The sequence below is a fragment of the Miniopterus natalensis genome, chromosome 8 (genome assembly GCF_054644295.1).
Source record: "Miniopterus natalensis isolate mMinNat1 chromosome 8, mMinNat1.hap1, whole genome shotgun sequence".
In the NCBI taxonomy this organism is placed as follows: Eukaryota; Metazoa; Chordata; class Mammalia; order Chiroptera; family Miniopteridae; genus Miniopterus; species Miniopterus natalensis.
Window position 1 is genome coordinate 13,574,495 of NC_142088.1, and position 21,972 is coordinate 13,596,466.

The 21,972-nt window shown below is 39.9% G+C and overlaps 1 protein-coding gene across 1 annotated transcript in view; it reads right to left on the minus strand.

Annotated features, from left to right (window-relative positions):
- Nucleotides 1-21,972, minus strand: part of XRCC5 (X-ray repair cross complementing 5) — a 76,787-nt gene that overhangs the window by 14,044 nt on the left and 40,771 nt on the right. The window contains exons 15-16 of the mRNA XM_087819603.1: nt 21,031-21,124; nt 19,580-19,649 (exon numbers count right to left, since the gene is read on the minus strand). Of these exons, the coding sequence (XP_087675729.1) occupies nt 19,580-19,649; nt 21,031-21,124 (164 nt within the window). The remainder of the gene's footprint in view (nt 1-19,579; nt 19,650-21,030; nt 21,125-21,972) is intronic.

Below are 21,972 nucleotides of genomic sequence, written 5' to 3' on the forward strand. Positions count from 1 at the left end.
TAATCCAAAACTGTCTTTCCTGATATATTCATACAAGATAGGTCCTCCAGTCCCTCCCCTAATTCCACTTAAGATAAATGTCAAATAGTGCAAGACAGTGAAAAATGAGGCAGGGACACCCCATCTTCTACCAATCCCAGGTCAAATTAGAAAAGACCAGCCTCATCTTAACCTAATAACATCCTTTAGAATGGGAAGTCATTGCTATATATCTTCTGCCCTCAGCTGAACCCAAATAATCTCTATGTTGCTCAGCACTCTATAAGCCATAATAAATACTTAATAAACAGTAACTGTCAGCCAGCAATGTCATAAATGCTACAGAAAGAGAAAATACATTAATGATGTTATCACTTCCAAGGCAGACTGCAACTTGGGGCTGCCTTATAAACAAACAATTCTTCAGTATAAAGGCAGAGAAAAATAGAAACATAACGTCATCAGGGAACTTAAGTTGCTGAGCAGATAAAAACCCACCCTTATGATCTGTGTAGAAGAATAAACCAAGGAGACATGCACCTTCACGGCCTAAAGGCTCACTCTCACTTGCCCCCTGAAACCACTCCCTAGCTGGCTATTCAGGGATTTATGTTAAATGGTCAAAATACTCTAAGACTGCGTGTTTGCCATGATCATGGCCTCATCTGAGCACTCTGACAGTTATGAACATGTGCATACAATACTAATACAAACTACTTTCAAGGATCGCCTATAAGGGCCACTACCTGAATCAAAGTGACCTTAGCACTGCTTAATGCCTTATGAAAGACAGGAAACTTGGTGCCACCCATTTGTTTCCTAAGGCTCTTACATCATGTGGAAAGGATTAAAAACTGGACAAAGTATTTTCTAATACAAAAATTTCGCAGCAAGAGATAATATGCCCAGTAACCATTTCATCTCTTCTACCAGCTAGGAAATTATGATCTCCGTTATAATACAGTACTTAACAAACTTGAGGGACTAAAGAAACGCTTCCCTGCAATTTCAGAAGAAACCTTTACGAATGTATCCTGCAGCAGTGAATGAACATCCAACAATTCAAAGGAGAGAAAGAATGCTCGGATGGGTCTTTTTATACAAGGTAAACAATACAACCCTGATTAGCAGGCACAGCAGACAACCATCAACAGGAGCTCAAAGCAACACAAGCTATCTCCCTTTCACAGCTTGGGAAGGTGAAGTAAACAAACGTTTGATAGCTCCTGTACCACTTACAGCAGCCTCCTTTATCAGATAGTTTGATATAAAGTTCATTCAGTTATATATCTGGGCACAAATAAGAGCCTTTATAGGTCAATGGCAGTAATCTCTGATTCCAAGTTTCTCATTTCTTTTGAATGAGTATGAGGGATTTTTCAAGCTATAATGTAAACATTCCTCTATGCTTGATTTAGTGATCATTTTCATTAATTTAACCTGGTACGTATTTATTGTGTAAATGCTATGTATAAGACACTATGCTGTGTTCTGTGGAAGATTTAATTAAGTTGAAGACAGGATTCCTGCTTTTGAGGGGTTCACACTCCAATAAAGGATATAGCACACATACACAAAAGGTGTAAACGTGAAGAGTGCTACGGGAATACAGCAACTGATCTGAGTTTTTAAAAATATCTGGTGATTATAAGAAAGCTTCATGAATTAACATGTTTTTTTAGCTGGGCAATGAAAAATAAAATGTAGCCGTCATATAGCAGAAAACAGAGTGAGTAAAAGTCGAAAGAACAGAGGTGGGGAAGCCCGTGCTATGTTTGAAGAAAACAAATGGTCCCCATATGTATATGGGGTCCACGGACAGGAGTACAGGGACAAACAAGAGGAATAAGAACTGGACAGGGCCCTGGCTGGGTGGCTCAGTGGCTGGAGCATCGACCTGTACACCAAAAGGTGGTAGGTTTGATTCCCAGTCAGGGTATGTGTGGGAGGCAACCAATCGATGTTTCTCTCACATCCATGTTCTCTCCCCCTCTCCCCACTCCTTTCCTCTAAGATCAATTTAAAAAAAAGGAGAGAATCAGACAGGAAGAGGTTGGAAGGAAGGGAGTACCAAAAAGAAAACAACATGCGTGAGAGTCCTGAGGCAGGACAGAGCTTGGCTCTTCGGAATGTGTGGGAAATAAGGGGTTCAAGATGGAGTCTCTAAGGAACTACAGCATTTAGAGGCCGGAAAGAGGAACGGGAGCTGATGAAGGGGCTAAGAGAAAATAGTCAGGGAGGTAGATGAAAACCAGGAGGCTACGGTGTCACAGACACTAAGAGAAGAGTTGTCTGCTGTGTCATGAAGTATTACTTAAGTAATGTTACTTACTATGATAACACAAAGACTGCGAGGAAAAGGGTATAAAGAACAGAAGGGATTAAGGACTGAAACTTACTGAGTCCTTAGATCCAGGAGTCTACGCAGCAACTAAATAGGTACTGAATCGCTGTGCAAAAACAGCTTTCTGACCCATTTTATTTTGAAACATGATGGAACACACACGCAGCTGCCATCTTACGGAGAAAAATATTCAAAAGAGACTAAAATAAAGCAAATGTAAAAGCCAACAACCCATTTGCAATAATGATAGGGGAAAGAAGGAATTCAAAGAAAAGGAAGTAGGAACGTCAATACCGTTTCTATTTAAGAATGAAGTCCTTATGTATCTATCTGTGGGCATACTCGGATTCAGTTTTGTTATTTACATATTAGACTGTTCTATGCTTTCCTCCAGAAGGTTCAGGAACACAGATGAACACAGCCAAACTTCCAACAGACCCAGTGAACACAAAGTACCAGATTTTGCCCTTCTAGGAACAATCAGTTACTTAGTCTATGTATCTGACCCATGATTCTGAATTCTGTCCGTCTCCCTAGACTATTCTGTGGTTCACTGACTATATCGAATCATTTGACACTAGTGAAAGGCTGTTATGAATGATGCTTTAATATACTGAGTATAAGAATGGGATGTGGACAAGAGAGTTCCCTTCCCAAATATGGTGGCACTTCATACTTTCCTGCCACTTTAAATAAAAGTATAATACAGAAGAGGCTGACAAAAATATTTTTCCTCGGCTAGATTATGCTTTTGACTTCCCCTTCCTCCCCATCTCACATAAAGGAAATGCTGATCATCAGGGTGCTTTCTCTGCTTCTACATCAATCATAGGGCTAAAGAAGGGCCTGCCAGTTTTCATACTCAGTAAATCACATCCCCAATTACAATTCACCAAAATGTTTTTCAAAATTAGTCAAAGGCTCAGTAATATTCATTAACAGCTAATATAAAAAGTGGCCATTGCAAGGGCCATCCGTCTTAGGACAAAGGGCGGCCATTTATCTCAATGACTTCAACATCAAAATGTCAATTCTGAATTTCAAAAATGTCTGTCCTGGACTTTGAGGTTTTAAGTATGGGCATTATATATTAACCCAGCATCTTACATGAGTACAGACTGTTGATACACAAAATCATTCTCAAAACAATAATACTTTAGTGTTATATTAAGATGCCATCCAGATTCAGAAGGGTTATGTAAGAGGAAAATGGCAGTCTCTTGTTTAATCTGAAATGCATGTTCTCCCTCTCTAGAGAAAACATTCAACACCATCCAAAGGCCCATAAAACAAATCACCTCTCTTCTTGCTGCAGTCACGAGGGCTGAAACTCCTGGGCCATGTGCTTGTTGGCCTCTGACTTTACATTAACTTCCCACTTCTGCCCTCTGCCAAGATGCTTCTAACAAAGTGAAAGGAAGTTTATTGTGGGCTTCTTCCCTCCATCAGACGGAGCCAAGAAAGCAGTAGGTTCACTCACCTGTCACACATTACACATAAAGGACTGAAAAGCTATTTCAAATGATTGTGCTGAACCCAGGAGTCATTCAAGATGTTTCCCAATTCAATTCTTCTCACTATCTCAATGCCTCATGTGAATTTTGCTTATTAAAGAGGTGCAGATTTTGCAGACGTAAGCAGCTAAATCATTCTTAAATGTTAAGAACAGATTTACATAGCCAATTACAATGACATCTTTATAAAACAAAATGAAAAAGGGACAATAAAAATCAAGCATCTAAATCAAATAAGTAACTGGTCAGGTCAGCCATTAAGAAAATAAAAAGAAATATTATCTATCAGCAAATAAAACACTAGAAGCAAGTAGTCCAATCTGCCATTAATTAAATCTATATGTAAATTACAATCACTGTTTTAAGCCAGAAACTTACAAGAAACATTGCCTGATAAGACAATAAGTCTCTTTTAATACATGCAACTAAAACAGAAAAGGATCACAAAGAGGCTTCCTTATGTCTCTTTACTGTAGGATATAAATTGGCCATTGTGGGTAGAGGCTGTGTGTACATCAGTCAGGAGACCAGAAATGAGGAGACCAGAAATTACTGAATCTTTAACCCAGGAAATTTAATGCAGGCAACTGCTACACAGGTGATGAAAAGCTGTAATGCTGACTGAGAATGGTGCCTCAACCCAGAGATTAGGAACAGCGAGAAGCCCGCAGCACCCCTTAGCAGTGTGTGGAAGAGAAGAGAAAGAAAAAAGAAAGAGGGGTGTACCTAGGACTCAGGGACCTGGTCCTATGGGAGCCAAAACCATGGGGGCTGAAGATGCTGCCCAGCACATAAGGGAGCAAGAGAAATACCCTGGCTCTTCCCTCCCTCCTTACTTCCCACAAATCTCCCACCAGGGTCTTCCATTGGTGGAACCCAGTAGGAAACCAGCAGATGTGGAAGCCTGGGAAATGCAACCTGCTCTGCCCCACCCCGCCCCACAGACCCAGGGCACAGGGAAGGGTGAGGAGTGGATCTAGGGGCTAGAGGCACAATGTGTTATTATAAACCCACAGAGGTGGATGCCCATTTTATGCACTGGATATTTCCAGGAGATAGACACTAACAAGGTATTCTTTAAATAGTAAGGGAAGATAAAATGTATAGATTTTTTTTCTTTCCAGAGGTAGAATACAATGAAATTCAGTAAGTTATTGAGAACGTTCACAAGCATATTTGAAGCTTTTCCCAGCCATTTAAACATTTTTAAAAACTGTACTTCTACAAAAACAGTTATGTAAAAAGTATGATTTTTCACTTCTACCTGGAAGTTTCCCTTTCCTTCAGCTTTGACATGTGAAACACACACTGCATGGACAGTGACGATAAACAGAGGAACTGGAAATAACAGAATCTTCCCATGGTATTTGTGCCCCTTTGGAAGTCAAATGTATTATTTCTTCTAAAAATTTAAGTACAGAAAGAAGGTATCCTAAATATTTTTCCTCTAAATGACAAAAGACATGCTGATTTATATCTTAAATATCCATTCTGCTTCCACTTCCAAAAGAGTTCAGATCTGAGATCCCAGAAAGAGTTTGCCCCGAATGTCTGTGCTCCTCAGTCTGGTATTCTTGTTTTTAGCTTTGTGGTCTTCAATGAAACAGTCTTCTTGGGGGGGAGGGGGAGGAAGTCTGGGTGGCAACAAAAGAAACTGAGAACTAAGAAAAAAGTATATGCTTTTCAAACCCAAAAAGGATATTCAAATGTTGTCTTGTTTTTAGGCAGCTGGCCTGTGAAGTAGACACAGCTCTGTCCTGCTCTTTGCCTCTTCCCTGTCCTTCCTCCTTTTACAAGTTGTTCTGTCAGACTCTGGCCCAGACTTCCTCATTACAGACAGAAGTTGCCTGCCTCCCTTTTAAGAACAGAAAAAAGTCAGTGAATCCCACTTAGAGGAGAACACCGCAGCTATAATACTATGCATGACCAGTGGCACAGGAAATTGAACTAAGGTATGCGAAGTGCTGACCACATCAGCTGTACAGATACAGCCCTGGTTGTTTTATTATTATTATTTTTCTTACCAATAACTAAAAAATTCAATTTAAACCTCACCATTTAAACTCCACAAGTTCAGTCACAGCCCATTTTTTTCATGCTTAACGATTTTCTCATTAAATGCAGTAATTTCTTACAAATTGCACTAATAAAAGTTAAGTCCTGCTGGGTGTTTCCCCCCTTGGTAAATGCAGCCTTTTCGTTGATGTGTTAAATTAAAACCCCAGGCACAAGGAGCAGAGTAAATGCAAAGTCTTTATTGTCAGAAGCCATTCCCATAGACTATGAGGTCTCTCTGTTTTATTTTCAGTTTTATTTGTAGCCACAGGAAGAATGATTGAAGATCTCTTGGTCTTGGCACACTTGAGAAAATAGGTGATGGTATAAATAAACAATGGAGAAACCAGAGAAGTGGCATTCAGTTAGCCTGCTGGTTGGAAGCTCCCTTCATGTAAGAGAAGATATGACAAGTCTTTTTCATTCTGGATGAGTAATATTTCTCATCTTAAATAACTTGAGTGTAAGACCAGTTCTGTTCCCAAGTCAGCAGGAAAATTTTGTTTCCTGGTCAGTGGGTTCCATGAAATTCTATGGTCTTTCATTTTTTTATTCAAAACATTCAATTTAACCATTAAAGACCTGCTGCACATATCCCACAAAACCTGAAGGTTATCAATTAATATTTACAGGGCATATAGCAGTTAACTAAAGACCAAAGAAAACCCACTCTAGTGTAACTAATTTCCTCAATCCAGAAAGGAATGCACTTAAAGTATAAAATTGGGACATGACGATGCGAAGACAAGAAAGAAACTAAAGAAAGATCTTCTCATCCAATGAGAAAGTGATTTCTTCAGCTTGTTTCTGTAACATACATGCCATATGCTTGAAAAAACGTGGTGGGGGTGGAGGCAGGGAGTGGAGAAGGCAGAGAAAGGTCTCTACAATTTTCTAAGGACCTAGAATTCTAAAACTTGGTGAATCTCACTAAAATACATTGATGTAGTAGAATTAAGAACATTACCATCTAAACCTGATCCCCTTCCAGATGGGCAGCAGCAGGAGGAAGAATGCAAGATGACAGTGTTCGGTACCACAGCAATTTTACAGTATCTGCCTAGCTTCATACCTGAGTGGATGTCATCAAGCTAATGCAGGAAGTATGCAGAAAAAAACCAGGCAGCCATAGTAACAGTGCAGCCAAGAAGCAGCGCTCTGGAACAGGAGGCCAATCTGGCAATAGGATCCAATTAAAAGCTGGTAATTGAATGGAACTGAAATTCGTATATTAGTTGAAGAGCTACAGTGAGTGATGAGTCAGACTCCTCAGCAAGGAGAGAAGCAGGCGGCCTCTGGTTGAACGTGCTGCTGTGGACCAGAGAGGAGCGGGAGGCAGCACACAATGCTTTATGATGCCTCAGAAATTGGAGTCATTCTTTAAAGGAAATATCAAGTACCAGAAGTTTTAAAACTGTATTCCACATGGTAAATCTTTCTAAGAATTGACAAATAATTATGCCCAGTGTTTATATAGTACCCTTCCTTTAAGGACCCCTCTGGCCCTTTTTTTTTTATTTCTCCTTTCACTTTTTCCTTTTTTTCAGGTTTTGTGAAGAAAGTTGTATATTGTAGAGAGCTCAAAATATAGACGTTACTTTTCTCTACTTTTTTTTGATGGGGTTAAAATTTATGAATTTATCTAAAGAACCTGAGAATTCATTCTGCTGTAATTCAAAAATTCAAATTGTTATTATTCCCAAGCACTGCTTTGTTAAAATCAACAACGGAAAACAAAACAAAAAATTACTATTAGCCAAAAGTACTTAGAACACAAAAACAAAGGGAGGTTATTTGACGGGAGACTAGCAGCAGCATCTTTGATGATGAGTCCTACTACAATAAAACTACTACTGGGCACTGGTATCCCAGGATACGTTAACTCTTCAATCACAAGCATCTCTTGAGAATGGGATCTGGGGGTGAGAAAAAGAATGGACGTGCTTTGTGGAAGGAATATCACGAGTAATAATACAGAGGCAGGAAAGCCAATGTCACAGGGGTATTAACAGGAATAGTTTGGTTTGCGTTCAGCGTTCAGGGTTTACAAAGGGGACCTGTAGAAGATGGGTCTGGAATGGCAGGGTGGGACCAGATCGTGGAAAGCCTGGAATGGGGCATTAATTTTTAAGACATGGGGAATAATAAGAAGGGCTGACCCGTAATCAAATCTGTGCTATAAGAGGCCAAATCTGTACCAGCACGTAAGATGAACTGGACAAGAACAACTTCAAGTGTAATTAATTTAGAATGCTGTAACTGTCCAATGAAGTAATGAAAACCTAAATTAGAGTAATGGTAATTAGGATGGAAAGGAGAGACAGATCTAGAAAATGATTAGAAATTACAAGAGAATCAGAAATGGGTCAAAGTGGTCAGAAATGATCAACAGTAAACCCAAGAGGCCAAACAATAGTAGCAACAAAAATCGCTTATTTCTGGGGAAAGTCTTGCACCCACAGCACTAGGACACCCCATCACTTAGGCTGTTGGCTCACTTGGGATATCCTTTTCTGACTCCTCTCCTATCCAGCCTTTTATGGCTCAGGTTACGCCAACCTCCTCCATGAATTCTTTCTCAAACTGGTCACCCACCTGCATCTGTGCCTTCAGTCTAATTGCCTTGGATGAACACAGACACACAGAGAGAAGTCCATGTAAAGATGAAGGTAGAGACTGGAGTGACGTGTCTACAAGCCAAGGAACACCAAGGACTGCCAGCTGTCACCAAAAGCTGAGAAAGGGACCCAGAATAGATTCTCCCTCAGACTCCTCAGATGGAACCAACCCTTCTGACACCTCGATTTTGGACTTCTAGCCTCCAGAACTGTGAAAAAATAAACTTCCATTGTTTAAGCCAGCCAGTTTGTGGTGCTTTGTTACAGCAGCCCTAGGAGAGTAACGTGAGTGCTTATCACCATTTGACATATATGTTCTTTTTCACTGTCTGTGTCTTGCCACAGTGACTAGCACATAGTAAGATGCTACCCATTTGCTGAAAGGAGGAACAAATGATCTGGGCCTCACTGGTTTACTCCTCTAAAAGCCTATGAAACGAAGATGTCATTTTGTGTTCTTTGAATTAAAACCTGTACGCTGCATATTCAGTAGAGGTTATCACTAAGGGAAATGGACAGTCTAGAACATTTTTTATCACCACCCTTCACCTTAATTTTAGAGAGAAAACTGGTTTAAAATAAAGCTCTATGAAATGGAAAATACATAAATAAAAAGTAACAGGCTATGTTAAGAGATGCGTGCAGGTGCATGCAAATGAGATCATTTCCAGCACTGTCATGACTATGTGCATGCAGGCATCGTTGTCGTTGCTTACCAAGTACAACTCAGCCCCACTCCATTTTCTTAGATCAAACTGTTTGATCCCAGTGGGAATGGGGTTCCCATGGCTATAACCCCAATTTACCACACCCTAAAACAACTAACCACCTTCACTAAAATACAGAGCACTAACAGAGACCAACAGGGTTGTTGCTATGAATAGAGAGTAAGAAGGCAAGGTGAGGAGTGTGGGTATCAGGAGTTTGGAAGAGGGGGACAACAAAGGAGACTTCCCCCTTTTAGCTTTATGTACAACTATATTACTATTTGTTTTTTTCCAATGAGCATAAACTTATTTTCTAATGAGGAGAAGCCACAGGAGCAATTAAATCATCTTGAGACATATAAGAGGCTATCATATAAGTAGACAATAAATAATCATTTCTATTTCTAGTGAGTCCTAAATGGAAAGACATTTTTCATGGGTTAGTATTTACTAATAGTGAAGCTCAAAATACTTCTAGTTCATTGACCTTTTTTTCTTTAATTCTTTCTGAACCACTTGCTTGTTTTCTGTTTATTACTCATATACTTAAAGGGTGGTATTGCCTGGCCAGGCCTGGCTCAGCGGTTGAGCGTCAACCTAGGATCCAGGCAATTGGGGTTCGATTCCCGGTCAGGGCACATGCCAGGGTTGTGGGCCCGATCCCCAGTAGGGGGCGTGCAGGAGGCAGCCGATCAATGACTCTCTCATCATTGATGTTTCTATCTCTCTCTCCCTCGCCTTTCCTCTCTCTGAAATCAATAAAGATATATTAAAAAAAAACAAAAAAAAGGGTGGTATTAAAAAGGAACTTAGAAATTAATTTCACCCACTGTTCTCAGATTTGTTGCAGGCAAATTTTATTTTTGGTTTGTAGATTCAACCCTCCCTATAATTAAATACACTTAAAATTCCAAGATATGAGTTTTGCTGGCTGCATTATAGCCCATCTAAGGAGTAATTAGAAATGAAACGATTACGGGACCTTAGCTATCCCACATATCTTCCTCTGTGTATCAGATAAATAATGAATCGAACAAAATAAACCTTGAGAAATGACACCAAAGAAGAAACAAATGAAAGGAGGGAACACTGAATCTATAGATTCTCCAAATCTATAAACAGTGACTTCAGAATAAAACACCTATTGTCAAAAATAAAATAAAACACCTACTGTCACTAAAACGTAATTGGCTTTCATGACTCACAACTAATCATCTCTGTGCTCTAACAAGTTCCTAAAATCTACACAATTTTTCCTGTACTGAGTAAGCTTGTCATTCACTAATGTAAATGAATTTCTCTCATGAAGCAGAGGATTCTGAAAAGCAAACATAATTTTGCAATACATGTATCTAAGTGTTGTTGTTTGTTTTTAATTCCCATGCCTGATGACCTTTATTTAAAGTACACTTTATTGCGTGAACTGACAATCTTTTCTTTATTGGTACTCTGTAGAAATTCACTTGGGTCTCTAGATTTTTGTTCAGCTAGGTGAGGCAAAATTATAATGGTCTTACTAGCCCACAAAGCCTCAAGATGAGTAACTTTCAATACCCAAAACATCATGGAGAACCACCAGACAGAAAGGGAACAAAGATATAGATTTGAAAAAAGTAGCACCCTAACTGACCTGACAAATTCTTTTAAAGGGCATATGGAACATTTGTCAGAAAAGACTGTATGCCAAGCCATAAAACAAGTCTCAATAAATTTAAAAGGGTTGAAGCCGTTAAACTGTTTTCCAATTACAATAGATTTAATTAAAAATCAGTAACAAAAAGAAATTTGGGAAATCTCCCATATCTAGAAATTGAACAACATACTTCTAAATAATCCAAGGGTAAAAAAGTAATCACAAAAGAAATTAGAAAGTATCTGAACTCAATGAAAATACAACGAACCACAATATCACAATTTATGGTGTGCAGCTAAAGAATTGGCTAGAGGAAAATATGTAGCTTTAAATGACTATATTAGAAAAGACATGAGGTTTCAAATCAATAATCTAAGCTTCTATTTTAAGAAACTAGAAGTCCAAATTAAATCTAAAGCAAGCAAAAGGAAAGGAATAATAAACGCCAGATTAGAAATCAATAAAATAAAAAAGAATGATAATGGAGAAAAATCAATAAAACTAAAACTCAGGCTCTTCTATAAAAGATAAATTCAAAGTTAGTAAAGGAAACCTCAACTAAAAACAGAGTCGGGAAGGCCTGTAGAGGGAGCTCTCTCACTCAGTCAATTACAGACCCCAATGGGAAGAGACTACCTTGTATTCCCAAGCAGGAAGTACAGCTACTTCACTATTCCAGCAGGAGGAAGATTTTCCTTTGGCTCAGCAACAAACTCAGCCAGTGGAAACACCACACCTCAGCCAATGAAAAGCCACTGTCACCTGAACTCTCACCTTCCTCTAATGAACTTTTTTTTCTCTTGCTGATGACTATCCTTGTTCCACCATCCTTTCTATAAAAGCCTTCTGTCTTGCATTACCCCTAGGAGTATCTCTCTGCTTGCTACATGATAAAATGCCACTGGATTCATGACTTGGTTAATAAAATAAAGTCAATTAGGTCTTCAAATTTAGTCAGTTAAATTTTGCTTTTTAACATCATAAACCTTTACTTTGACCAATTAAAAAGCTAAAATACAAATGATCAAAATCAGAAATACAAGGGAACATCACTATCAACTCACAGAACTTAATTCAGTTATTGATACATGCTACAACATGGACAAACTCCAAAAACATTGTGCTAAGTGAAAAAAGCCAGGTGCAAAAGACTGAATATTCAGTGATTCCATTTATGTGAAATTTCCAGAAAAGGCCTATCACTGAAAGTGGTCTATTGGAGTGGTAGTGGGAAAAAAATAATTGACTATATAAATGGTCATGGGCAACTTTTGGGGATGAGGGAAAAGTTCTTTAGCTGGACTATGGTGATGACTGTACAACTATAAATTTACAAATGATCACTGAATTGCATTCAGAATGAGCACATTTTATAGTAGAAAATTATACTTCAATAAATTATAAAAAATTGGCAATAAATAAGAGTCATTTATCTAAGAGATTTGTGGAGATTTACCAAAGACAGAAGGGAGACACTAGACGTTTCTATTTCAGAATAACTGTTAAGGCTCAGATGGTAAATCTTATCCTCAATGCCCTAAAGAAATACTGCTAGATTCCAAGGGTAAGTGAATTATCAAAAGGTAGTTCTGAGATATGGCTCCTGACTGTAACACAACTATTCTTGAGTGTTATGTTTGCAGCTCACTATCACTGAAAGACATAAAGAAAGAAATGACAGGATTTAAGGAATTTAATAGGACAAAGGAAATGAAATGAGCCTGTATTAGTGAGTTCAGGCTCCCATAACAAAATACCACAAACTATATGGCTCCAACAATAGAAATTTATTTTCTCACAATTCTCCAGGCTAGTGCCGGCATGGTCAGGTTTTGGTGAGGGCTCTCTTCCTGGCTTATAGTCACCTTCTTACTGCGACTGTAAGCCAGGAAGAGAGCCCTTCAGATGGCAGAGAGAGAAAAGAGAGAAAGAGAAGAGACAGCACAGATTCTGGTATCTCTTTTCTTGTAAGGGCACTAATCCTATTATGAGGGCTACACTCTCCTGACTGCATCTAAACCTAATGACCTCCCAAACACCACATCTCCAAAAACAATCACATTAGGGGTCTGGGCCTTAACATATGAATTGGAGTGGGGTGGGGATTGAGTCTACAGAAGGTCCTTTAACCATAACTACTGACTAAAGATTTTTCTCCAACTGCCCATAAGAAACCACAAAATAAATCAATCAATAATAAATCAATAAATAAAGTTAACTTTTCTCCTATGTCCAAAGGCATCTATGCTGTTACTATTCTCAAGTCCTGCTGAAACTGTGTTCTATATCTGAACCAAACTCCCGTCCCTTTTCTGGCCAAAGGAACAAGCATACCAGTTTTTAAAGTTTTATGTAGACATGACTAACAGGACGAACCATGTCAAATTACCTTCCACTTCTTCCTATGTCAGCGTATTTTTTGCCTTGAGCTTGCAACTGAAAAGGGGAGGGCCAAAACACTGCCATTGTATTTCAGTGGGGCTCCCAGCTGTTTCTAGGCTCCTCTTAACACATTTCAGCTGCTTAGTGACTCTTTTAACAAAAGCCAAACATCCATCCCTAAACATCTTAATTGGTTAAGAGCTTCTGTTGTTTGCCACAAGCAGTCACTTTAAGTCGAAGATTAAAGCAGTTTGCACGTCAGCACAATCTGAAATCAGTTTCCTTTTTCAACCAGCTGGGCTTAGGAAGCAGCCCTGAAGCTAGTCCGGTTCCAGGACCACCAAGGGCAATGCCCTGGATGACAATGATCTACCATGCAGGGAAGAACTGTAGAATCTACAGGAGGTAGAGGGAAAGGGCCATGAGTGAAAGAAGCACTTCAAGGGCCCTCTGCTTCACAAATCACTCTCATTAGCACTCGCGGGAAGGGTGAATTCCAGCAGCAAGTTGGAGAACACAGGCTTTCTCCAAAGCACCATTAATTTTGCGTTGCCATCAAAGCCCGTCATGAGCACTCGCCTTGCTGCACTGCTGGCACTGGTCATCAGTGCAAGCCGACTGGTCACCATGTTAAAAGCAGGCTGGAGCAGATTCTGTGCTTTTCTAGTTGTTTGGACGCAGAGAAAGCGTTCATATGAGTTCCACATGTTCAACCAGAGGGGAAAATATCCTTTCCATGTTTAAAATAAAAAAGGAAAACACACTCAGCAGGTTTAAGGCAAGCAACTTTACCACCTGGGATGAGAAAACATAGCGGTGGGATAAAATAGGAACTGCCACATGTCACATGTAGACTTCCTCTAATGCTCTCAATAGAAATCCTAGTGTTCACTGAGGACATGACTACAGCAAACAGGTTTTATGCTTATGCTACCAGTCGCCTTTCTTTCCTAACAGATAGCCAGGCTACATTTCACAAGAGCCATACCCTGTCATTAGACATACTCTAATCCATAGGTTGACAGGAGCTTGAAAGGATTTTAGAAGGTGAATATGTATAGAAGCATTTTAGGGAGAGTTGCTGAAAACTGAAAACAGTTTATTATTTTTTTAAATCCTCACCCGAGGATATTTTTTCCATTGTTTTTCAGAAAGTGGAAGGGGGGGAGAGAGAGAGAGAAAGAGAGAGAGGGGAACATAGATGTGAGAGACACATGGATTGGTTGCCTCCTGCACTCGCCCTGACCAGGGCTGGGGATGAAGCCTGCAACTGAGGGACATGCCCCTGGCTGGAATCAAACCCGGGACCCTTCAGTCCACGGGCTAATGCTCTAACCACTGAGCAAGCCAGCTAAGGCTGAAAACACTTTAGAGTGGTTATGTATGGTGGTCTGTGGTTTCTATGTCATGTCTTTTTTATTTTTGTCTTCATTTCAGTGATCTCATTTTAATTACCTGGTTGACGAGTTTTATTATGTTAAGACACAAACTTCAGGGTGGTGGTGTGCCACCTAGTGACATGTGCTGAAGCTGAAGCCACAAGAGGCCAGGAACTGGCTCTCTGGAATCTCATCCAGGGTTTCCACACATTTGAAACAATCTGCGGGAAGTTATCTTAACTACTCTGGAACTTAGTCCACCCACGTAGAAGGTGATGAGACACTATGGGTCACTGATACATAATCACCATGTCAAAAAGTAACACATCCTTTTAGAAGGTATCCTTCATAATTCCAAATAAGCTGATTTTTGGTTTTGAATGAGACTACTTGTCACTGATAAATGAGACCTAACATAAGCCTGGATCATCAAGTCCTGGGCATTAACAATTTAAAACTAAGCAAGTCAAAAAGGAATTAAAAAAAAAAAAAAGGATCTGGTGATAAACAAGTAAAATGTTTAATAAAAAATATAAAGTACAGACTAAACCTCTAGAATCTGTAATCTTGTATTTTCTCCCTCGGACTAGATGCATCACTGGTATTTTGGGAAAAAAACTAAGAAAGTATGTCAAACTGTTAAAAAAAAACAAAAAAAACCACTTATGGAGTTAAAAAAAAAAAAAGGATGTTTAAAATGGAGTTACTATTTGTATTTAGTATCCTTTGAGATGTTCAAGGTAACTTACTCATTTTTTTTTAATTTACCATCTCTGTGTAAAACAACAGCTAAAGGCCATATATTTTTACCTTATTTTTATCTGGAAAGAGCTAGGATAAGTTACATAATTCATACCCAAGATTACATAAATCAGGGCCCTATAAAAAAAGAAAACACATGGGAAATTTCTCTTAGATCCCAACTCTTGAGAAACCGCCATTTAGGGCTTGATTCAATGGGAGAAAATCATATAATATATGTAAGTAAACTTCTGTGCAAATGGGACAGTGCTATACCATGCAAAAAACAGAACTGAAAAAAACTGTCTATTTGGCCTTGATGAATGATAAAATTTTATTACTAATTATACCATATTCTACCTAGTGTTGTAAGGTCTTGCAGAAGTAATACCCTTTAAAATCAAGAAGATGTTGTTTGATGAATAAGTTGGAGAACAAAGGCAAAAAGACTTGTGGATGAGATGTGATCCAAACACAGCAAGAAGAAAGATATAAGAGAGCATGAAATGCTTTAGCAGCCACAGAAACGAAGTGGCTAGACACCAACTAATCAAACAGGTATGTGCACTTTGCTGCTCACTTGTACATAACTCTAATGTTAAGTATTAACTCCACATGGGAGTCCATACCATTTCTACTTAAATTCGTATTTTTAAACACTCATGCTCCTGTCAATTCAATTTGGTGAAATGGAGCTCTGCCACCCTGTCACTACTTGGAAGCCTAATTAATATAGAACCTACAATCTAAGTGGCAAAAACGGGTCCATGGAAGAATCATCTCATGTTATAAAAAGTCACATTCCATCTTTTTGTCTCCAAATATCCATCTTTTCTGGCTCTTCTTGACACATCAGGTACACTTAAGCTACTTTACATAATATTTCATACTCAGTGGAAATCTATAAATTCAGACACATCTCAGTCGAGGTTGGAATCATCTGGAGGACTGAAGTAATGTGGCATTTCTTCCTCTAATTTGCTCTTCATCTTTTGACCACTTTAGCCCTCTCCCTAAGCAAAAGCAGGGAAGGGACAAAGAATTTAAAACCCACGGTGTTCTTCCTAAGAAGCCCTGCTGACCAGCTGGTGGAGGAGGGTTTTCATGTACGTGGACAACCCCAATTACAGGAGTCTGAGGACTCTGTGGACTCAGGTCCTTCCAATAACCTACAACTACAGATAACAGGGACACTTATGAATAGTGTGTGACGGAAACAACTCCACTTCCACCATTATTTTATATATAGCTGTGGTCAAAAATTTTTCTACTGTGAACTGCAGTGACAGAATGGCGGGGTGGGCAGGGAAGGAAGAAAGAGACCAGGAAGAGAAGGGCACCTGAGAATCAACAACAGCTTACAGGAGCTTCAGCAGCCAGAGAGCACACATTCCTGGGGCTCAGTGTTGTCTCTATGCCAATAAGCTTAGGATAGAAAACATCCCTCACACCCAAACCAGAAGATAAAATGTGTAGCTGCCTACTGTGGACACCTGATGTCAAGGGGATAGGATCACAATGCTCTCAGTATGACCTTGCTATTATTAGGCCAGGTAGGAAGAATTACACCTGTATTTTAGTTTATAGCAATAGGTGAAACAGCCAAGTTCCTAACTAAGGGTAAAACAATCTTACCATCTATTGGTCATGCTTTTGGCAACTGAATTAAAAAAATAGATATAACGGAGAAAAGGGAAGGGCTTCTCCTTCCCCTGCCCTAGACAGAGAACTCCAGGAGGGATAATGGTCAATCCAGGGAGGCCGCTTAAAGACGGAAGGAGTATTTGGGCTTACAGGGGAGGTAAGTCTTGGCTCACAAAGGGCCTCAGTAAAGACAGGCCCAAGCAGAAGAACAAAGGTAGGAAAAACAACGAGAAAACAAAATTTCTGAAGCTTGAAGCAAGAAAAGGCAGGCAAATTAGGACCACAAAAGAGATCTAGCTATTAAGCGGGTAGTCCCATTTTCCCAGAGCTCCGCAAAAAGTCTGCTTTTGTGAGGTCACTGGGGAGCTCTCACTGACCAAGTCCTAGACAGAGGCACAGAAGGACAGTCACCATCACAACCCTGGCAATGCACCAGGACTCAGACACATTCAACACCAAAGGACAGTCTACTCATCAAAAGTCTCATCTATAGACACAAGATTTAAAGTTCATGACCCTATAATGTATAAACAAAAAGCATGTAGGAAAGGATGCCATTAAGGTTAGGAGAAACAATTAGGCTAAGTAGAAAAATCTAGCATTTAAGAGAGGATTTGAATCCTTATGTGATTTGGGTGAAGTTCATCTCTTCCAGTTTTACAGTTTTTCCATTTGTAAAGTGGGGATAATAGTACCTATCTGTAACCTATATGCTACCTAGGAGTCGCTGCCCTTGATATTTTCACACATGTTTCAAATGCCCAATTCCATGGTCTCAGGGAAACATGTCTTCCTCAATGTGAAAATTCTAAGGAATTTACTTTCTCATGATCTCCAGACTCTAGCCTCCTGTGCTCTGAAGTGCTTTTTCTGCTCTGCCTGAAATAATTCAAGACCCAAAACTCTGCCTCATCAGAGAACTCAAGCCAAGCGTTCCAGTTTTACTGACCCTGGGTATCTGCAGTCATGAGCTGGGAACATATTAAATTCTGTTCCCTTACCTAGAATCTTTTACTTCCTCCCCATCTTTTATACCTTTTCTCCTCCCCCTCCTGACTAAGCTTCAGTTTTTCTACTTCTATGATGCTAGTAGTTCCCCCCTCCTCTGAACCCCAGCAATGGCCAAAAACCAAGCCTGGGACAGAGTCTGTTTCTACCCTAAGCACTTACCAAAGTAGTTTCCCAATTAAAACAATTGGAGAATTTTCAGAAAATTCTGGCACCAGCTGTTAAATCTCTAACATTTTCTCCACTTGCCCATGTGGCTCTGTGGGACTGCTATGTGAGGTAGGCAACTGAGACAAAAATATATAACAAAGTGTATACACAATGACTTGAACATAGTAGACACTAACTAGTGGCTACCTTTATAATGGTGATGATGCTGGACTGTCCCAGAAGAGATCATGCCTATACCAATCACTTCCAAAGGGAGGACCCTTGACTTCAGCCAAAGTAACTGACAACATATAATCAAAAGCTAAGAAGGCCATAATCTTTCATCAAAAACACAAGATCTCCGATTTCAAAACACAAAACACACATGCCCCACCTAAAAGAATGCACATTACCATGGTGACAGAGCTGGTCTTCCTCGGGAAATTCTCAGAGGTCTGGCCCTTGGTGTTGCTGCCAACAAGCTTTGGCCTGGTAGACTATATGCTCTCTCTGAGGCATAGCTCGTTATGACTGCCTTTGGGCAACAGGACAGCATGTCCAGGCATCTTGCTAGGATTCTCAAACTCGAAGTAGTAAGGTACCCTAGACCTATGCCTGGCACTCTATTAGATGATTAGATTAAAACGGTGTAGTGTTCCAGCCTTTTAGGAGTCATTTATCCCCCCAAAATGCCAAGAAATTAGAAGAGAAAATTCTGTGCACACATTACATGAACACTCACACAGAAGGCAGCTCACAGCCAGGCCAGTCCCTGGGCAGCAATGATGAATACTGTTGTGTACACAAGCTGCAGGATTATAAGTGTTAGCTGCCACTCTTTAAGGGGTAAGTGAACAGGAATCTGAATGCAATCAAGTGTATGAATGTCAGTCCAAGACCCCCCATCCATTCCTGGAAGCTGTTTTAATATTAGCCCAAGCCTAAATAAACTCTAGGTTTTATCTGGTAAGAAAAATGTGAGAATGTACTCTGTATTTCAGAAGGATCAAATCAAGGGGCAGCAGCAAGATCTTTCTGGATTGTAAAGGGGCTCAAATCCTTAGGCCTAGAACAAGAATATGTGTCTCAAAAAATAGGAAGGTATGATGCAAGATGTTTTATTCCAAGCTCACTCACAGTAACCCAAAGAACTTCAATGAAGTGCAACTAAAAGGTCCAAGGTCCTGGCTCACAGCTGTCTTAACAAATCAGTCCTTTGGGCAGACCTGTGCTGAGTTTATCCTCATGTGCTCATAATATTGTCTCAGTGAGCTCACTAATAAAGAACAACACAAAGACCCACAAGAAAAGAAAAAAGCTATATATAGCATTGTAACAAAAGGCTACACTTCTTAACCTAGGCCTTAAATTCATTAACCTAATTAAATACCCTCCTTCAATGCAGAGCCAGTGGCTATCACTTACCTTCCTCAAAGCTGGCGTTCTTCTGCCTCACCAGAACACGGAAGTTCTCAGCAGGATTCACACTCCCAACCTAGAATACACCACAGATATTAGCCCTGCAGATCACTTCTCTTTCTGGCCGCACCCCAGGCAAGACAAGATGGCTTAATGTATCAAGTGGCCTCATAAAATAACACCAAAGACCAAGTGAAGGCCCTTTCTATTCATTTTCATTTCCAGGGTTCTGTTAAAAGCTAGCATATATAGCTCCCACCTGCTCTTTCACTTACCTCCCTTTATGCAAGCCAAATTCTTTCCAGAGAGGTCAGAAGTGCTACTACCAAGCCACCCGCCAGCCCAGCTTGAAGGCTTTCTGTGGCAGATTGCCTGTGCGTCCTGACACCCAACCAATTAGGAAGGGGAGGATTCTGCAGTGTGGGGTCAGCCCCAAATATATCTGTCCTACTAAGATTACATGAGAAATAACAGCCTGATGCTCGATTCACTGAACTGCCCCTTTCTGGGGGGAATGCTGCTGACTCTGTGGCATTGAAGTTTTGGTAGAATATGTAAACATGCCCACACTGAAGGTGTCCCCCAACAGTAAAAGTAGATCATGTGTCAAGGTTCACTGAAGTGCTAGTTTCAAAGATGAAAATCTTTGCCACACTATATGGAACTTTCTGATCACACTTATGTCTTTAATCGTCCAGTCCCAGCCTAGATAGGGCCTAAGTACCATTCAGATCACAAGGAGGCGGCAAGGGGATTCTATTATGGCTGGTAAACTCTGACACAGAACGTACTAAAGTTTCCAGTTTGCTCTGGTAAAACAGTCAGAAAAGCTCTCAGAACAAATAAGGTCATAATTTTTTTCCTTCATTATAAAACACTGAAATAAAACCCAAATCATTTTTAAGACATTCAGTTTTTCTGAGAGCATTTCTTTTTGAGGTGGGGAAAAGGCATGCCCTAGTGCTAACTGTCCTTCCCAGTGTACCTGGCTAGTAAGGGAAAATTTTTAAGATCCACTGATTCAAAATAACACCACTGAAAATAAGGCAACATGTTCAAGTTCCCAAAACCTTCCCATTAAATAAAAAAGAAACTTGTGAAACCTGTTCTGAAGTCGTATATTAGAAAGAAGAGTTACACTCAAATTTTATATACTTGGAGATTAAGACTCATATCATTAACCTCACTTATCCTATCATTTTGACTTAAAAAAAAGCTGAAAAATAAAGCCAACAAAAAAATCTCTATAAAAAGTGCTCCCACTGCAATGTTCCATGCTCTGTGTATTATATGGTCGTTTCTGCACTGTGTATCATAAAGATAATTCTACAAGCAATTCACTGACAATAATTATTTAAAGAAGTATGGGATGCACCTTCATGGTTTATATCTTGGCAGTCTCCCCTAGCCCCAGCCTTCCTGCAAGGGGGAGAGCACGCTGGAAAAATTCTGCTCACCTTGGTGATCACGCCTTCAGCCAGGCTGGAGAGACTAAATTGGGCCTCCCCTTCCTCAGTCTTGAATTTTTTAGAGGTGGGTCCCTCCTCACGCCTGGAAAATAAATAAACGGGTTTTTTCCCCTTAAAACAGAACAAACAATACAAACCCAGAAGTACTGATACGAAAAGTTAACTTTATTTTTCAAGTGTCAAAAATAAACAGCCGCACTTTGTCCTACTTTACAAAGAGCCTGGCTCCCTCTCCCAGCCTCAGAGCTCGGTGGCCTAACAGAAGCGGCCCTGGCTATTTGACAGCAGTCCAGGGGTCACATCAGCAGTCACATCACAAAGCCCACTCAAGGGTGCAACTGTAAGCACAGGTCATGGACACTGAACATTTCAATAAGAAGCCCATTGCCCTTCAGATCGTATTTGCTGGTTTCTGTCTCAGAATTGACAGCTATTAGCTTTCCACATGCATAGAAGACCATTGTGTCTAATAACCCACCTTCCCCATCATGTATATGAGAGCTTTAGAAGCTTCCACTTACAGCTTCAAAACTTACTAGGCAATCCTTGATCAAATATGCAAGAGCTTACTCTTAGAGAAGTCACACTATAAAAAAGCACTTTCAAAAGAAAACTTTTAATTTGTTCTTTTATCAACCTAATTCTGTTCAGGAAATATGCTAACAGTCCAATAGCATATGTGTGGTGAGGGAAAGATGACTGCAAGGAAGTGTATCAAACATCTTGCTTCAAGGAACGTTCTGGCTTTAACAGCCTGTCTTGAAGTCAGGAGGAGGTCAAGTTAATTGCAAAAAAGAAGAAAATGAAATCCAAAGGCTCTGCCCATAATCCCCCTTAAGCTACTGAACACTGAGATATCAAGATTTTCCTCCCAGACAAATAATCAATCTGGGGCTAACGCAGCTGTCAAGAAATGGCTGAATGAGAAGG